This window comes from Taudactylus pleione, unplaced genomic scaffold, assembly GCF_031769625.1.
Source record: "Taudactylus pleione unplaced genomic scaffold, aTauple2 ptg003137l, whole genome shotgun sequence".
Taxonomy (NCBI): Eukaryota; Metazoa; Chordata; class Amphibia; order Anura; family Myobatrachidae; genus Taudactylus; species Taudactylus pleione.
Genome location: NW_028287496.1, coordinates 1,832,815 through 1,850,059, shown reverse-complemented (window position 1 = coordinate 1,850,059; position 17,245 = coordinate 1,832,815). Strand labels below are relative to the sequence as shown.

Genomic DNA, 17,245 nt, shown 5'->3' with positions numbered 1-17,245 from the left:
GTGCCGGTAGATAATGTAGTTAGCATGCCGCAGTGCCCGCAGTGTCGGTAGATAGCGTAGGGATGGCAATGCCGGTAGATAGTGTAGTTAGCAGGCCGCAGTGCCGGTAGATAGTGTAGGGATGGGAGTGCCGGTAGATAGTGTAGTTAGCAGGCCGCAGTGTCGGTAGATAGTGTAGTTAGCAGGCCGCAGTGTCGGTAGATAGTGTAGGGATGACAGTGCCGGTAGATGGTGTAGGTAGCAGGCTGCCGTGCCGGTAGATAGTGTAGTTAGCATGCCGCAGTGCCGGTAGATAGTGTAGGGATGGCAATGCCGGTAGATAGTGTAGTTAGCTGGCCGCAGTGCCTGTAGATAGTGTAGGGATGGCAGTGCCGGTAGACAGTGTAGTTAGCATGCCGCAGTGCCGGTAGATAGTGTATGGATGGCAATGCTGGTAGATAGTGTAGTTAGCTGGCCGCAGTGCCGGTAGATAGTGTAGGGATGGCAGTGCCGGTAGACAGTGTAGTTAGCATGCCGCAGTGCTGGTAGATAGTGTAGGGATGGCAGTGCCGGTAGATAGTGTAGTTAGCAGGCCGCAGTGTCGGTAGATAGTGTAGGGAGCAGGCCGCAGTGCCGGAGGATAGTGTAGTTAGCAGGCCGCAGTGCCGGTAGATGGTGTAGTCAGCAGGCCGCAGTGCCGGTAGATAGTGTAGTTAGCAGGCCGCAGTGTCGGTAGATAGTGTTGGGAGCAGGCCGCAGTGTCGGTATATAGTGTAGGGATGGCAGTGCCGGTAGATAGTGTAGGGATGGCAGTGCCGGTAGATAGTGTAGTTAGCATGCCGCAGTGCCGGAGGATAGTGTAGGGATGGCATTGCTGGTAAATAGTGTAGGGAGCAGGCGGCAGTGCCGGTGGATAGTGTAGGGATGGCAGTGCCGGTAGAAAGTGTAGGGATGGCAGTGCCGGTAGATAATGTAGTTAGCAGGCCGCAGTGCTGGTAGATAGTGTAGTTAGCAGGCCGCTGTGCCGGTAGATAGTGTAGAGATGGCAGTGCCGGTAGATAGTGTAGATAGCAGGCCGCAGTGCCGGTAGATAGTGTAGGGATGGCAGTGCCGGTAGATAGTGTAGTAAGTAGGCCGCAGTGCCGGTAGATAGTGTAGGGATGGCAGTGCCAGTAGATAGTGTAGTTATCATGCCACAGTGCTGGTAGATAGTGTAGTTAGCAGGCCGCAGTGCCGGTAGATAGTGCAGTTAGCAGGTCGCAGTGCCGGTAGATAGTGTAGTTAGCATGCCACAGTGCTGGTAGATAGTGTTGTTAGCATGCCGCAGTGCTGGTAGATAGTGTAGTTAGCAGGCCGCAGTGCCAGTAGATAGTGTAGTTAGCATGCCTCAGTGCCGGTAGATAGTGTAGGGATGACAGTGCCGGTAGATAGTGTAGTTAGCAGGCCGTAATGCCGGTTAGATAGTGTAGGGATGGCAGTGCCGGTAGATAGTGTAGTTAGCAGGCTGCAGTGCCGGTAGATAGTGTAGGGATGGCAGTGCCGGTAGATAGTGTAGTTAGCAGACCGCCGTGCCGGTAGATAGTGTAGTTAGCAGGCCGCAGTGCCGGTAGATAGTGTAGTTAGCAGGCCGCAGTGCCGGTAGATAGTGTAGTTAGCATGCCGCAGTGCCGGTAGATAGTGTAGTTAGCATGCCGCAGTGCCGGTAGATAGTGTAGTTAGCATGCCGCAGTGCCGGTAGATAGTGTAGTTAGCAGGCTGCAGTGCCGGTAGATAGTGTAATTAGCATGCCACAGTGCCGGTAGATAGTGTAGGGATGGCAGTGCTGGTAGATAGTGTAGTTAGCAGGCCACAGTGCTAGTAGATAGTGTAGTTAGCATGCCGCAGTGCCGGTAGATAGTGTAGGGATGGCAGTGCCGGTAGATAGTGTAGATAGCAGGCCGCAGTGCCGGTAGATAGTGTAGGGATGGCAGTGCCGGTAGATAGTGTAGTTAGCATGCCACAGTGCTGGTAGATAGTGTAGTTAGCAGGCCGCAGTGGCGGTAGATAGTGTTGTTAGCATGCCGCAGTGCCGGTAGATAGTGTAGTTAGCAGGCCGCAGTGCCGGTAGATAGTGTAGTTAGCATGCCGCAGTGCCGGTAGATAGTGTAGTTAGCAGCCCGCAATGCCAGTTAGATAGTGTAGGGATGGCAGTGCCGGTAGATAGTGTAGTTAGCTGGCCGCAGTGCCGGTAGATAGTGTAGGGATGGCAGTGCCAGTAGATAGTGTAGTTAGCAGGCCGCAGTGCTGGTAGATAGTGTAGTTAGCAGGCTGCAGTGCCGGTAGATAGTGTAGTTAGCATGCCGCAGTGCCAGTAGATAGTGTAGTTAGCATGCCGCAGTGCCGGTAGATAGTGTAGTTAGCAGGCTGCAGTGCCGGTAGATAGTGTAGTTAGCATGCCACAGTGCCGGTAGATAGTTTAGGGATGGCAATGCTGGTAGATAGTGTAGTTAGCAGGCCGCAGTGCCGGTAGATAGTGTAGGGATGGCAGTGCCGGTAGATAGTGTAGATAGCAGGCCGCAGTGCTGGTAGATAGTGTAGGGATGGCAGTGCCGGTAGATAGTGTAGTAAGTAGGCCGCAATGCTGGTAGATAGTGTAGGGATGGCAGTGCCGGTAGATAGTGTAGTTAGCATGCCACAGTGCTGGTAGATAGTGTAGTTAGCAGGCGCAGTGCCGGTAGATAGTGTAGTTAGCATGCCGCAGTGCCGGTAGATAGTGTAATTAGCATGCCACAGTGCCGATAGATAGTGTAGGGATGGCAGTGCCGGTAGATGGTGTAGTTAGCATGCCACAGTGCCGGTAGATAGTGTAGATAGCAAGCTGCAGTGCCGGTAGATAGTGTAGGGATGGCAGTGCCGGTAGATTGTGTAGTTAGCAGGCCGCAGTGCCGGTAGATAGTGTAGGGATGGCAGTGCCGGTAGATAGTGTAGGGATGGCAGTGCTACCGGCTGTCCCCATGGATAGTGTAGTTAGCAGGCCGCAGTGCCGGTAGATAGTGTAGGGATGGCAGTGCCGGTAGATAGTGTAGGGATGGCAGTGCCGGTAGATAGTGTAGTTAGCAAGCCGCAGTGCCGGTAGGTAGTGTAGTCAGCAGGCCGCAGTGCCGGTAGATAGTGTAGTTAGCAGGCTGCAGTGCCGGTAGATGGTGTAGTTAGCATGCCGCAGTGCCGGTAGACAGTGTAGGGATGACAGTGCTGGTAGATAGTGTAGTTAGCAGGTTTTTTTTTCTAAAAGTGTTAAGATTGCATCAGTTTTCCGGTTGCAAATTGCTGTCCCAATTTTTCAAATGTGGAAGATAAGTTGCTAAATGTAATAGCCAGAGATTTTGAAGCTCTCCGAAAATGCGCCAGAAAAAGTCGCCAAAATGAAAGTGATGCCTCTCTTGCCTGATACTTATACAGTGTTAAAACAAGTAAATAGATCATTATCCACTTCCACATGCTTTAAAAAATAATGCGGGTGGGGTACACACCTTCTCGCCAACCAAGCGACCGATTTGGTAAGGATACACACTTACCGAGTGACCGCTCATTATGTCTGGCCAGACGTCATACTTGGGGGTGCATTAAATTTGCTGGTCCAGTTGTGATCTCATTGTGGCTAGTTCCTGCTGCCAGTGTGACGGGTGGGTCAGTGGCGATATATCTGTGTATGACATGGTGTACACATAGCTAGATGTACTGTGTAATACGACGTGCAGTGTGTATCCAGGTGCAGTGGCTGATGTGTAGGGTATTACCCCCATGCACATGGGCCAGCAGCAATTTGGATGCCATAACTGTTGGAAGTCACAGACTGTTACACACCGGCTGTAATGGACAATGTGATGCTTCACAGGAGCGCTAAGCACTAAGTGACGTGGAGTAAGTAACCACAAACAGGACTTCAGCACTCAACCAATCACAAGGCATTCCCCATGCAGTGCTGCGATTGGCTGAGCCATGAAGGGGCTCAGTACAGATTGTGTTGTACACTACTAGGAAAGTGTTATTAGTAGAGTAAGGGGTGTTAGCACGCTGGTGACACAACCTGTTAGGGTTAATATGGCTATCAATATGAAATGTGAGGGGACATGCTGGGAGCAGTAGTCTTCTAGACAGAAAGTCAAACCTGGGTATAATGCACTTTGTATAAGGTGCACGTGGATGTAGCGCAGGTGTTTGTGGCGGTTAGTCCACACGTGGTACAGCGTATCCGGTTCTTACATTTATTGGATCAGGTAGAACAAGTGGCATATGACACAGGGCTATCACAGGTGTAACAGCGGTATACAGGTTATATATTATACAGCAGCCTGGAGCTGAGGGTGTTGCTGGGCATTGTAGTGCTCCGGATGTGGCTGCAGTAAATATACAGGTGGATGGTAGCACTGGTGCCCTGTGACTGTCCCCATGGAATGCCAAGGAGTAAATGTTCATGTGTCTGATTCCAGCACGTGAGCCCACCTTGTCAGGGTACTAGGAGGGGGCAGCGCAGGAGCGCCCTCCTTCCAACAAGTATTATATATACTTATTATTGTTATATTAGTTTAATGGGGAGGGGTGTCAGGAACCCCATTTACACCCTCCCGATTTGGCCAGGAGCCTCCCAAAAATCGGCTGTAGCTCAGCCCCCCTGAAAGGGCAGACTAGCCTCCCGACCTGTCCGGCCCACCACTGCGGTAACAATAGAAACTCCCACAGCAGGGGGGGGTCTTCTGATACAATTCATGCTGAATCGCGTTATCGTGGCCCCGCCCTCTGCTTCACAATGGCGTTATTTTCGCCATTGTGAAGAGGGGGCTGGGTCACGATTGCACAGTCATGTCCCATGCTCCGCCCCCAATGGAGCATCATTCGCGCGTCACACCCACTTTCAGACGCAACACGCGCCCCCCAGCCGTGGAGGTGCGGCAGCTCCCTCCCGGAAGGAGGGAGCCAGGGGCATATCTATAATGGGTGTGGGGGACACACGGGCCCCCGGGTTTAGGGTGGCCCACACCGCACACCCTGCACCCATAGGTAATCCTACTTACCTCTCCGCCGATTCATAAGTGCTGCGCCGGACCGGCGCTGTAGAGCCGCAAACACTCACTGGGAAAATGGCGGTGGCCATTTTACCAGTGTTCTGCGCATGCACAGGAAAGATGTCCCCGGGAAAGTAGGCGCGGGCGCCATTTTCCCGGAGACCCGCACATGCGCTGTAGATTCTGGCATGAAGCCAGAATCTACAGCTCTCAGTGCCGCTGAGCCGCCGTCAGAGAGGAGGGGGCACACGAGCCCCCTCCTCTCTTAAAACGCCCCTGGAGGGAGCTGAAAGTGGGCAAGTATGCATTTACGTTATACTGGGGTCACCTTTCCCCTGGCTCTGACTGTTTTCTGCTACACCAAGGGCCACATCCAGGGGTGCCAGGAGCAGCAGCGCATAGCTTGTAATCTTTGTGGGAGGGGGGATGTTGGTTATTTGCAGCACTGTCTCCCCATTACGGCAGGGGCACAGCACGGGTATCCTTATCCTGGGGGGAGCCGCCCAGCTGTCTGGCACTGGGGTTGGTTATTTGCAGCACTGTCTCCCCGTTACGGCAGGGGCACAGCACGGGTATCCTTATCCTGGGGGGAGCCGCCCAGCTGTCGGGCATTGGGGTTGGTTATTTGCAGCACTGTTTCCCCATTACGGCAGGGGCACAGCACGGGTATCCTTATCCTGGGGGGAGCCGCCCAGCTGTCGGGCATTGGGGTTGGTTATTTGCAGCACTGTTTCCCCGTTACGGTAGGGGCACAGCTCGGGTATCCTTATCCTGGGGGGAGCCGCCCAGCTGTCGGGCATTGGGGTTGGTTATTTGCAGCACTGTTTCCCCGTTACGGTAGGGGCACAGCTCGGGTATCCTTATCCTGGGGGGAGCCGCCCAGCTGTCGGGCATTGGGGTTGGTTATTTGCAGCACTGTTTCCCCATTACGGCAGGGGCACAGCACGGGTATCCTTATCCTGGGGGGAGCCGCCCAGCTGTCGGGCATTGGAGTTGGTTATTTGCAGCACTGTTTCCCCATTACGGCAGGGGCACAGCACGGGTATCCTTATCCTGGGGGGAGCCGCCCAGCTGTCGGGCATTGGGGTTGGTTATTTGCAGCACTGTTTCCCCATTACGGCAGGGGCACAGCACGGGTATCCTTATCCTGGGGGGAGCCGCCCAGCTGTCGGGCATTGGGTTGGTTATTTGCAGCACTGTTTCCCCATTACGGTAGGGGCACAGCACGGGTATCCTTATCCTGGGGGGAGCCGCCCAGCTGTTTGGCATTGGGGTTGGTTATTTGCAGCACTGTTTCCCCATTACGATAGGGGCACAGCACGGGTATCCTTATCCTGGGGGGAGCCGCCCAGCTGTCTGGCATTGGGGTTGGTTATTTGCAGCACTGTTTCCCCATTACGGCAGGGGCACAGCACGGGTATCCTTATCCTGGGGGGGAGCCGCCCAGCTGTCTGGCATTGGGGTTGGTAATTTGCAGCACTGTTTCCCCGTTACGGCAGGGGCACAGCACGGGTATCCTTATCCTGGGGGGAGCCGCCCAGCTGTCGGGCATTGGGGTTGGTTATTTGCAGCACTGTCTCCCCGTTACGGTAGGGGCACAGCACGGGTGTCCTTATCCTGGGGGGAGCCGCCCAGCTGTCTGGCATTGGGGTTGGTTATTTGCAGCACTGTTTCCCCATTATGGCAGGGGCACAGCACGGGTATCCTTATCCTGGGGGGAGCCGCCCAGCTCTCGGGCATTGGGGTTGGTTATTTGCAGCACTGTTTCCCCGTTACGGCAGGGGCACAGCACGGGTATCCTTATCCTGGGGGGAGCTGCCCAGCTGTCGGGCATTGGGGTTGGTTATGGATAATATTGTGATGTTACATAATACCGGCTGGCAATGCAGGGCTGTGTCGCTGTGTCAGGTGACCCCCATGTGTGGTTGCTGCGTGTAGCGTGACTGCTCCCGAGTATGACAGGAAATGGTTTAGTGACTCTTCCTCAGCACATTGTCAGAGCTGTCTGCGGTCACCACCACGCGCTGCAGGAAATGTATAGTGTGTAACATGTATAATAAGCGCCCCCATAGACTGACTTGTTACCATATGATCCCGGCAGCGTCTGACATTATTCTATATAAGTGTCCTAATGAATATATGGAGTATAAAGCTGATAACCTCAGGCTGCGTAAATTGTACAAGAGAAACGTGAAGAGAAAAATATACATAGAAGTGCGATCTGCCGCCTCTAATGTACTACCAGTCATTATATGCCCTACACTCCGGCACTCATTCAGAGCCGCTCACAAAAAGCCAGCGCTCGCTCTGAATGAGGGCGGCTGCTTTTCTTTTTTTTTAAAGCCGGCCTCCTGGCCGCTCGCTAAGCTGTGAGTGACCACCCACAGCTTCTGCGAGCGGCCAGGTGATGGTCGCAACCATCAGGCTTGTGACGAGACCCTTGTGGTTAGGCTCTCGTCTGCCGCAAGCCCCAGTGAGCTTCCAGCTCTAATAGAGCAGGAAGCTCAGTACTGACATCACTGGTACCACCCACACATGGCAGGCGGTCCTTCAGGAACGCCTCCGTTTGTCCAGCCACCTCCCCCCACCCCGCCTACAAAATGGGGCGAGCTGTCAATCAACATCGACAGCCGCCCCGTTTGTAGTTAGCCCCGGAGCGATTGAATTTCTCACTCGCTACGGGGCTTGCGCACGCTATACATAACCATCGACCCGCTTCCGAGCGGGTCTGAATGAGGGCCTAGGTGCAAAGAGACGCTTACACCCAGGTCATCATGGCGGCATATGTGTGATCACGCCTTCACTGACCTTTGTTACCTGAGATGGCGCCTTTGCTCGCTGTGCCGCCTCTCCAGTGTACATGACTCTGCATTGCCCGTAGTGTGATACACTCCGGATACCGCTGCATGTACAAATCTTCATCAGCCCCAACAGGGCTGCCATCAGAAATTGTGGGGCCTGGGACTGGCTCCCCCATGGTGATTTTACAACTCCAGCCCTGCCAGTACCAGACAGCACCCCTACTGTCGCTGCCTGCCAGCCCCCCTACTGTCGCTGCCTGCCAGCCCCCCTTCTATCGCTGCTTGCCAGCCCCCCTTCGGTCGCTGCCTGCCGGCCCCCTTTATGTTGCTGCCTGCCAGCCCCCCTTCGGTCGCTGCCTGCCAGCCCCCCTTCTGTCGCTGCCTGCCAGCCCCCTTTATGTTGCTGCCTGCCAGCCCCCCTTAGGTCGATGCCTGCCAGCCCCCCTTATGTCGATGCCTGCCCCCACATAACATCACACTTGCCTTCCTCTCTTCTCGCTCACACGCCGTGGCTCTTCTCCCTCAGCAACATGACAGCACGCCTGCGCCAGCTCTAAAAAAAAAACAACAAAACTTTAGTATCCAGGCTGCAGAAGTAGGAGCTAGGAGAAGGTGGTAGTAGCTACTAGCTAGCAAGCGGGTGGGCGAGCCAACCCCTGTGCCTGTCGCACATTAGGTGGTAGGAAAGGGTGTCTCCCCCCCCCCCTCTCTCTGAGTGCCCAGGCCCGGTACTAGAGTGCTGGAAGTTCCCCCCTGATAGCGGCCCTGAGCCCCAATAATTCTTGCATACTGTTCCCTAATGTCAGGGAGACTCCAAGAAATAGTGGTGACTCCCTGAGGCCGGTCAGGGTGGGTGTAGCACATTGATTACAGGTGATTGTCCCTAAGGATGTGCGCCTCATTACAGGGGGTGTGTGCCCGCATTACAGGGGCGTGTGTGTGCCGCATTACAGGGGGAGTGGGTGCCGCGTTACACGGGGTGTGTGTGCAGCATTACGGGGGGTGAGTGTGTGCTGCATTGCAGGGGGGGTGTGCCTCATTACGGGGGCGTGGGCTGTGCCTCATTACAGGGGGCGTGCTGCATTACAGGGGGTGTAGGGTGTGCCACATTAGGTGGGGGGTGCCGCATGACGGGGTGTGTGTGCGCCTCGTTACGGGGTGTGTGTGTGTGTGCAGCATTACAGGGGGTGTGTGTGTGTGTGTGTGCAGCATTACAGGGGTGGGGGTGCTGCATTACAGGGGGTGTGTGTGCTTCGTTACAGGGGTGGGGGTGCTGCATTACAGGGGGTGTGCACGTGGCCCAAGGACAATTCCATCTTGCACCTCTTTTCTTTGCATTATGTGCTGGTTGGGGCATTGCTGCCTGACATTTAATGTTATGGTTTATCAATGTCCAGAAATTATAATGGCACAGTCAGCATCTCCTGTATGCCCCCTTCATTTTTTTAAAGAAAATTCTGAAGCACCAAATTGATGGGGTGGGCGAATATGAGCAGCAGCAGCACAGAGCATCTTCCTGCCAGGGTGTGTGCAATAAAGTGCTAATACGTTTAATACAAAACTTAGTTGTGTATATTGGTCACATACATACATATTTACATGGTACATACAGGGCATAAAGCAGGCTGAGGTAACCTGAAGCACGGCACCTGTTGTTCACAAATAACTTCCAGTAGGCCCAGCAAACATCACAGATGCTGGGAGTTCTAGTTCAGCCGGAGAGCTACAGGCGACTTTCCTCTGATATAAACAGCAAGTCTGGTCCCATTATCCCTAACAACCTCCCTGAGTACAAAGTAAATGTCTGTTTACAGTATGTTCTAGCAGCACCTCCACAAGCAAGGCCACCTCATTTCCTTTAGATGTATAGAAAATTATAAAACCTTCTCCAGATCAAAGCTGTCTTTTGGGAACTGAAGAACTTGATCCTAGATTGATCTTCCCTCATAACATTTTTTAAGAATCAAAATATTAAATTAAATAAAAACTAATCAGTCCTTCCGTCCTTTCCCTGTCTTCAGGCCATAAACATATTACAACTCCGTCATGCCTCCATCCTAGTTAAGGAAAACATTCTTGGTTTATAAAAGTTCTAGGGTTCGTATCGTTTATTAAACTGCCATCCTGCCTACCACTGCAATGCCACTCTGTGCCATGTTGGAAGCTGTACTGCCGCATATTAGTGCCGCCCACTGCTGTCGCTTAGCTTATCAGCCAGCTAGCTGGATGCAACCTTTTGGCCCTAAACTAGATGAAAAAAATCAAGATTGTAAGGTGGTCAAAGTTGACTGGAAATTAACGTTATTGAGGTTAATAATACTGTAGGAACAAAAACAGGCCCAAATTATGTGATTTTAGCTGTTTTTATGATTTTTTATTTTTTTTAAATACAATACCAAAACAAGGAGATACAGACTTAAAACCGAAATACGGGGGATGGCGCCCATCTCTAGCTCAGAGTAATAGTTCTGGTTTGTGCAGTGGGTAACATGGGTGATTGTCCAGGGTCTGGGATTTGTGGCGGATATTATGACAGAAACAAGTGACCTGGCTACAACTTTGTCTGACCAGTGTAAAAAGATGAAGACAGCTGTATGTGTTTAAGGCCACATAGAACTCTGATTACGGCAGGGGTTCTCAAACTGGGTGCCGTGGGGCACTTGTAGGAGTGCTATGGGTTGGTGGTCCAGAAACAGGGCAAAATATTTGATTCACATAACTGACCCTAAGGATGACAGGTCAGCACATCCCTGTCCTCACCACATAACTGACCCTAAGGATGACAGGTCAGCACATCCCTGTCCCCACCACATAACTGACCCTAAGGATGACAGGTCAGCACATCCCTGTCCTCACCACATAACTGACCCTAAGGATGACAGGTCAGCACATCCCTGTCCTCACCACATAACTGACCATAAGGGTGACCGGTCAGCACATCCCTGTCCTCACCACATAACTGACCATAAGGGTGACCGGTCAGCACATCCCTGTCCCCCACCACATAACTGACCATAAGGATGACAGGTCAGCACATCCCTGTCCCCACCACATAACTGACCCTAAGGGTGACAGGTCAGCACATTCCCGTCCCCCACCACATAACTGACCCTAAGGATGACCGGTTAGCACATCCCTGTCCTCACCACATAACTGACCCTAAGGATGACCGGTTAGCACATCCCTGTCCTCACCACATAACTGACCCTAAGGGTGACAGGTCAGCACATCCCTGTCCCCACCACATAACTGACCCTAAGGGCGACAGGTCAGCACATCCCTGTCCTCACCACATAACTGACACTTAGGATGACCGGCCAGCACATCCCTGTCCTCACCACATAACTGACCCTAAGGATGACACGTCAGCACATCCCTGTCCCCACCACATAACTGACCCTAAGAGTGACAGGTCAGCACATCCCTGTCCCCACCACATAATTGACCCTAAGGATGACAGGTCAGCACATCCCTGTCCCCACCACATAATTGACCCTAAGGATGACAGGTCAGCACATCCCTGTCCCCACCACATAACTGACCCTAAGGATGACAGGTCAGCACATCCCTGTCCCCACCACATAACTGACCCTAAGGGTGACAGGTCAGCACCTCCTTGTCCTCACCACATAACTGACCCTAAGGATGACAGGTCAGCACATCCCTGTCCTCACCACTTAACTGACCCTAAGGGTGACAGGTCAGCACATCCCTGTCCTCACCACATAACTGACCCTAAGGGTGACAGGTCAGCACATCCTTGACCTCACCACATAACTGACCCTAAGGGTGACAGGTCAGCACATCCCCGTCCTCACCACATAACTGACCCTAAGGGTGACAGGTCAGCACATCCCCGTCCTCACCACATAACTGACCCTAAGGGTGACAGGTCAGCACATCCCCGTCCTCACCACATAACTGACCCTAAGGATGACAGGTCAGCACATCCCCGTCCCCACCACATAACTGACCCTAAGGATGACAGGTCAGCACATCCCCGTCCCCACCACATAACTGACCCTAAGGATGACCGGTCAGCACATCCCCGTCCCCACAACATAACTGACCCTAAGGATGACAGGTCAGCACATCCCCGTCCCCACCACATAACTGACCCTAAGGATGACAGGTCAGCACATCCCCGTCCTCACCACATAACTAACCCTAAGGGTGACAGGTCAGCACATCCCCGTCCTCACCACATAACTAACCCTAAGGGTGACAGGTCAGCACATCCCCGTCCTCTCCACATAACTGACCCTAAAGATGACAGGTCAGCACATCCCTGTCCCCACCACATAACTGACCCTAAGGATGACAAGTCAGCACATCCCTGTCCTCACCACATAACTGACCCTAAGGATGACAGGTCAGCACATCCCTGTCCTCACCACATAACTGACCCTAAGGATGACAGGTCAGCACATCCCTGTCCTCACCACATAACTGACCCTAAGGATGACAGGTCAGCACATCCCTGTCCTCACCACATAACTGACCCTAAGGGTGACAGGTCAGCTCATCCCTGTCCTCCACATAACTGACCCTAAGGGTGACAGGCCAGCACATCCCTGTCCTCACCACATAACTGACCCTAAGGATGACAGGTCAGCACATCCCTGTCCTCACCACATAACTGACCCTAAGGGTGACAGGTCAGCACATCCCTGTCCTCACCACATAACTGACCCTAAGGGTGACAGGTCAGCACATCCCTGTCCTCACCATATAACTGACCCTAAGGGTGACAGGTCAGCACATCCCTGTCCTCACCACATAACTGACCCTAAGGGTTACATGTAAACACAATTTACTTAATTTAGTCAGTTATGCTGAATTTGTGACCTAGAGGTGATGTGAAAGAAATGCTGATAATATAGGGCGCCGGGATTCAGGAAACTTTTAGAGCCGCTGCAGTAATGTATTTACTGGTATGTGACATTTCATCTGTATACAGCTGTCTCTGTCTCATGGAACATACACCAAAGCTCACACCCCAATCACCTCACTGTTGTCAGTTTCAGAGCTTTGTTCTCCCTCATTCTGCCCAACTCCTTCCCTTTACTGAAGTCACCATGTTGGCCCACAAATTCCTGCGCCTCTTCATAAAGCCGAGTGCATCGTACCGGAGCAAGGTGCCTGCAGCGGTATTAGGGCATCACAGGCTGTATGGTCTATACATAACTTCTCTGTCTCAGCTACTGATGGACTAAACCAGAATTTGTTTCCCCAGAATATCATGTTAATGACGGGTTACATGGTCAAGACCAAGACCTTAAAGGAACTCAGAAATGGGCCACATCTCTGGACAACCTGTTAGCAGATCCAGAAGGAGTCGCGGAGTTTACGGTGAGTCAGATTCTTCCTAGCGTAACACCGGAATCAGTATGTAATGCTGGCTGTAGGGGGGGGGCCTCTAGTCAGAATACAGACAGCGTTAGTGCCTAACCCACCTCCAGTGGTGCCTAGCCCTAACCTTCCCCTCCCTAACCCCACTGCGCTCCCTAAACCTAACCCCTCCCCCCCTTCTGCAGCTAATACTAAGGACGCCCCGGACTTACCTAGTTCGGACTGGCGTCCTTCGGCGTTCCGGTGTTGGGATTAAGATGGAGTCGGTATTTCGATGCCCATATTAAGTCCCTTAGGGCCATATTCAATTTGAAGCGAAAAGCTGTTTCTGTGTGGTTTTTAGCGATAATTTTGCGGGGTTTTTTCACTCCGTATTCAATTCCAGTCCGTTTTTGCCTATGTGGAAAGTGGAGGCACTGATATAGGCGATACGTTATCTCCACAGAATAGCAGGAGAAAAAAAGTGTAAACTCTATATTTTGCGGTGCAGATGTTGGGAAATCACTCAAAACCCAAAAGTGGGAGGATAACTTCAAAAACTAGCCAAATAAGCTTCTGGGGGGTGCTCTAAGAAGGGGCCAAGTGTTTTTGGGATTGCAGGTGCTTGTAGGATGGAGGAATTTCACTTTTTCTAAAACGTCACTTTAGATACAGTATAATACGCTAGCAGCCATTGTCATGCGCCACAAATCTGATGGGACGACTTATTGTCACCAAAAAACACTGCTCGATGCCATTCTTCACCACTTCTGCCAGGACACTAATAACACGGATGTGACATAACTTCAGTACCCCAATTAGTGTTATTAGGGCTATTGGAATACCTCTACATTCATCCCCAATGTTAGTGCATCTTTTTGGGGGGGTTCAGCCTGATTTCCCCTAGTCTGACCGTACTTTCCACCTGTTCTGCATTCACCGCTTCCCGTTTTCGCCTGTTTTGGAATTGAATATGGCGGATAGCGGGGACGCGCACGATAAGTTTCCACGTCCAAAACACGCGATGTCAGCGAAAATTCGGGCAGATTAAACTTTTCCGTGGGTGCGAAACTAATTGAATACGGCCCTCTGTTGGGATTCCCCTGTCGGTATTGAGACTGGTGGCACTGTAAAAGTGATTTTTTTTTTCCTCCAGGGGGGCGTGGCCAGGCCTCCCGCAATTAGGCCACGCCCCCTACTTTACCTGTGTCCAGCCGGGCTTTCTACAGCCCTGTACATACACACACACTCACCTATACATACACACACACCAACACAATTGCTCACCTAAAGTGCCTAAGGTCTGTCGGGGTAGAGTGAGTGAGAATGGGCGTGCCTGAGGACAGTCGGGGGAGAGTGAGGGAGAATGGGGCGTGTCTGAGGACTGTCAGTGAAGAGTGAGGGAGAATGGGCGTGCCTGAGGTCTGTCGGGATAGAGTGAGTGAGAATGTGCGTGCCTAAGAGCTGTCGGGGGAGAGTGAGCGAGAACGGGCATGCCTAAGAGCTGTCGGGGGAGAGTGAGTGAGATTGGGCGTGCCTGAGGACTGTAGGGGGGAGAGTGAGTGGATTAGTGTGGCAGATGGAAGGCCTGGATTAGTGTGGCAGAGGGAAGGCCTGGATTAGTGTGGCACAGGGAAGACCTGGATTAGTGTGGCACAGGGAAGACCTGGATTAGTGTGGCAGAGGGAAGGCTTGGATTAGTGTGGCAGAGGGAAGGCCTGGATTAGTGTGGCAGCGGGAAGGCCTGGATTAGTGTGGCAGAGGGAAGGCCTGGATTAATGTGGCAGAGGGAAGGCCTGGATTAATGTGGCAGCGGGAAGGCCTGGATTAATGTGGCAGCGGGAAGGCCTGTATTAGTGTGGCAGCGGGAAGGCCTGGATTAGTGTGGCAGAGGGAAGGCCTGGAATAGTGTGGCAGAGGGAAGGCCTGGATTAGTGTGGCACAGGGAAGATCTGGATTAGTGTGGCAGAGGGAAGACCTGGATTAGTGTGGCAGAGGGAAGGCTTGGATTAGTGTGGCAGAGGGAAGGCCTGGATTAGTGTGGCAGAGGGAAGGCCTGGATTAGTGTGGCAGAGGGAAGGCCTGGATTAATGTGGCAGAGGGAAGGCCTGGATTAATGTGGCAGCGGGAAGGCCTGGATTAATGTGGCAGCGGGAAGGCCTGTATTAGTGTGGCAGAGGGAAGGCCTGGATTAGTGTGGCAGAGGGAAGGCCTGGATTAGTGTGGCAGAGGGAAGGCCTGGATTAGTGTGGCAGCGGGAAGGCCTGGTTTTCTCGCACAGCCTTACAGAGTGTCATCTCTCCATGTAGGACTTCCTGAAGAAAGAGTTCAGTGAGGAGAACCTGCTCTTCTGGCTGGCCTGCGAGGATTTCAAGAAAACTGAAGACCAGGAAAAGGTACAGACATCTGATACGTGGGTCGCTCCTCCTCGTGTATATGAGACGCTCACAGTCCACTATCAGTGCTCTGCTGAAGCGGTTTTGTCTCAGGAGTTTATGGATCAGTCTCCCTGTATACCTCTCCCCTGGGTCAAGTATATAGTTCTCTATATCCTAGCTGCTGTAATGATACTGCCTTTTTTCTGACTGTCTGTTACAACTATCACTGTTTTTCTCCTCACCCCTCTGGTACAGGTGGATGTTTTTTTTCTGTGTACTTCACATTTACTAGTATTTGTGAAGGCTGTCACATTGCATTGTTATTTGTTACCTTTATTATTGAACACGTGAAAAGGTAAAGGGAAAAAGGAGGTGGAGGCCCCTGTGCTGGTTTAATGTAAATCCTGTTTGGAGGGTTTGTCCCCTCAGGACTTTATACAGGATGGTTTGTTTGCTGTCTGTTATATAGAACCACCTGACCAGTCCAGTCTACCTGCCTCTGTACAGGAGCCATCTTGGGTATCCTCTTTGTCTCAGGTAATAATGCAGCTAGTGGATCATTTGGCTACTCCCACACTGCCTCCTTTAATGGGGTACCCACAGCACTTCCAGCATGCTATGTTTGCCCACTCAAGTCAGAGTAAGTGTCTAAGTCAGTGCCTAAGCGGAAGTTATCTTTTTTTCAGTCTGCTCAGCATGTAGATTGAGACGCATCATCGGAGGAATCAGATGATGCGCCGGGTACTTCTCCAGGGTCTATCTCAGGAGAGGAGGACCATCCTTATACAGTAGATGTCCATTCTTTGGTGAGGGCGGTCACATAAATCCTAGATATACAGGATGATGAGCTGACTCCTAGAAAGAAGGCTCCGGTGTTTATCACCAGAAGGTGGTAAAAGCTGAATTTCCTAAATCTGAGCAGCTCACTGAGCTTATGGAGGAAGCATGGGGTAACCCGGATACACTGTTCCATGATACGAAAAGATTATCAGCATTGTATCCTTTCCCAGCTTCTGTATGTACTAAGGGCCTGATTCAGCAAGGAACGCACAGGAGAGAACGCACACACTCGGCCGATGTTTCAGCTCTGCGTATGCAGTGTGCGTGCATGAACTAGCTACTGCGATGGGTACTGCGTGAGCAGAGGCAACACAAAGCCAGAGAAAAGTGATTGACGGGAAATGCCGTTTTGTGGGATTGAACGGGCAAACGCAGGCCTGTCTATGCGTTTGGACGGTGTTTTAGGGGCGTGCATAATTAAGCCCTTGCGGCGACGTCCGTAGCCGGAGGTCTAGTTGCACACAGGAAGCTGCACACATCCTGCGTGGAGTCAGGTAAACCATTAATATGCCAATGTGTTCAATGGTTCTCGATGTTACCGATGTTTCCGCTGTCTTGCGTGGTATAACAGAACGCATGGTAAGGGAAGTGGGAGGTATTGTGTTTTGCTAGGTGTCTGCTTATTGTGCATGCATATGCATTTATTAGCATATACTCGCAGCGGACGGGTGCATTCCTTGCTGAATCAGGCCCTAAATGGAAAATCCCTCCTACTGTGGGTGCTCATGTGACGCATAATCAGGAATGCTACGTTGCCTATTCCGTCAGTATCTTCTCTGAAGGATTCCACAGATAAGAAAATTGAAGCATGTCTTAAGGCAATATTATCATCATCTGGAGCTGTTACTCGTCCAGGCTGGGGCCTGGGTAGCCA

General features: G+C 52.1%; 1 protein-coding gene across 1 annotated transcript in view; it reads left to right on the top strand.

The window, feature by feature from the left end:
* RGS10 (regulator of G protein signaling 10) overlaps positions 1-17,245 on the top strand; it is a 52,226-nt gene that overhangs the window by 18,395 nt on the left and 16,586 nt on the right. Inside the window, exons 2-3 of the mRNA XM_088466436.1 lie at positions 13,059-13,174; positions 15,463-15,549. Of these exons, the coding sequence (XP_088322562.1) occupies positions 13,059-13,174; positions 15,463-15,549 (203 nt within the window). The remainder of the gene's footprint in view (positions 1-13,058; positions 13,175-15,462; positions 15,550-17,245) is intronic.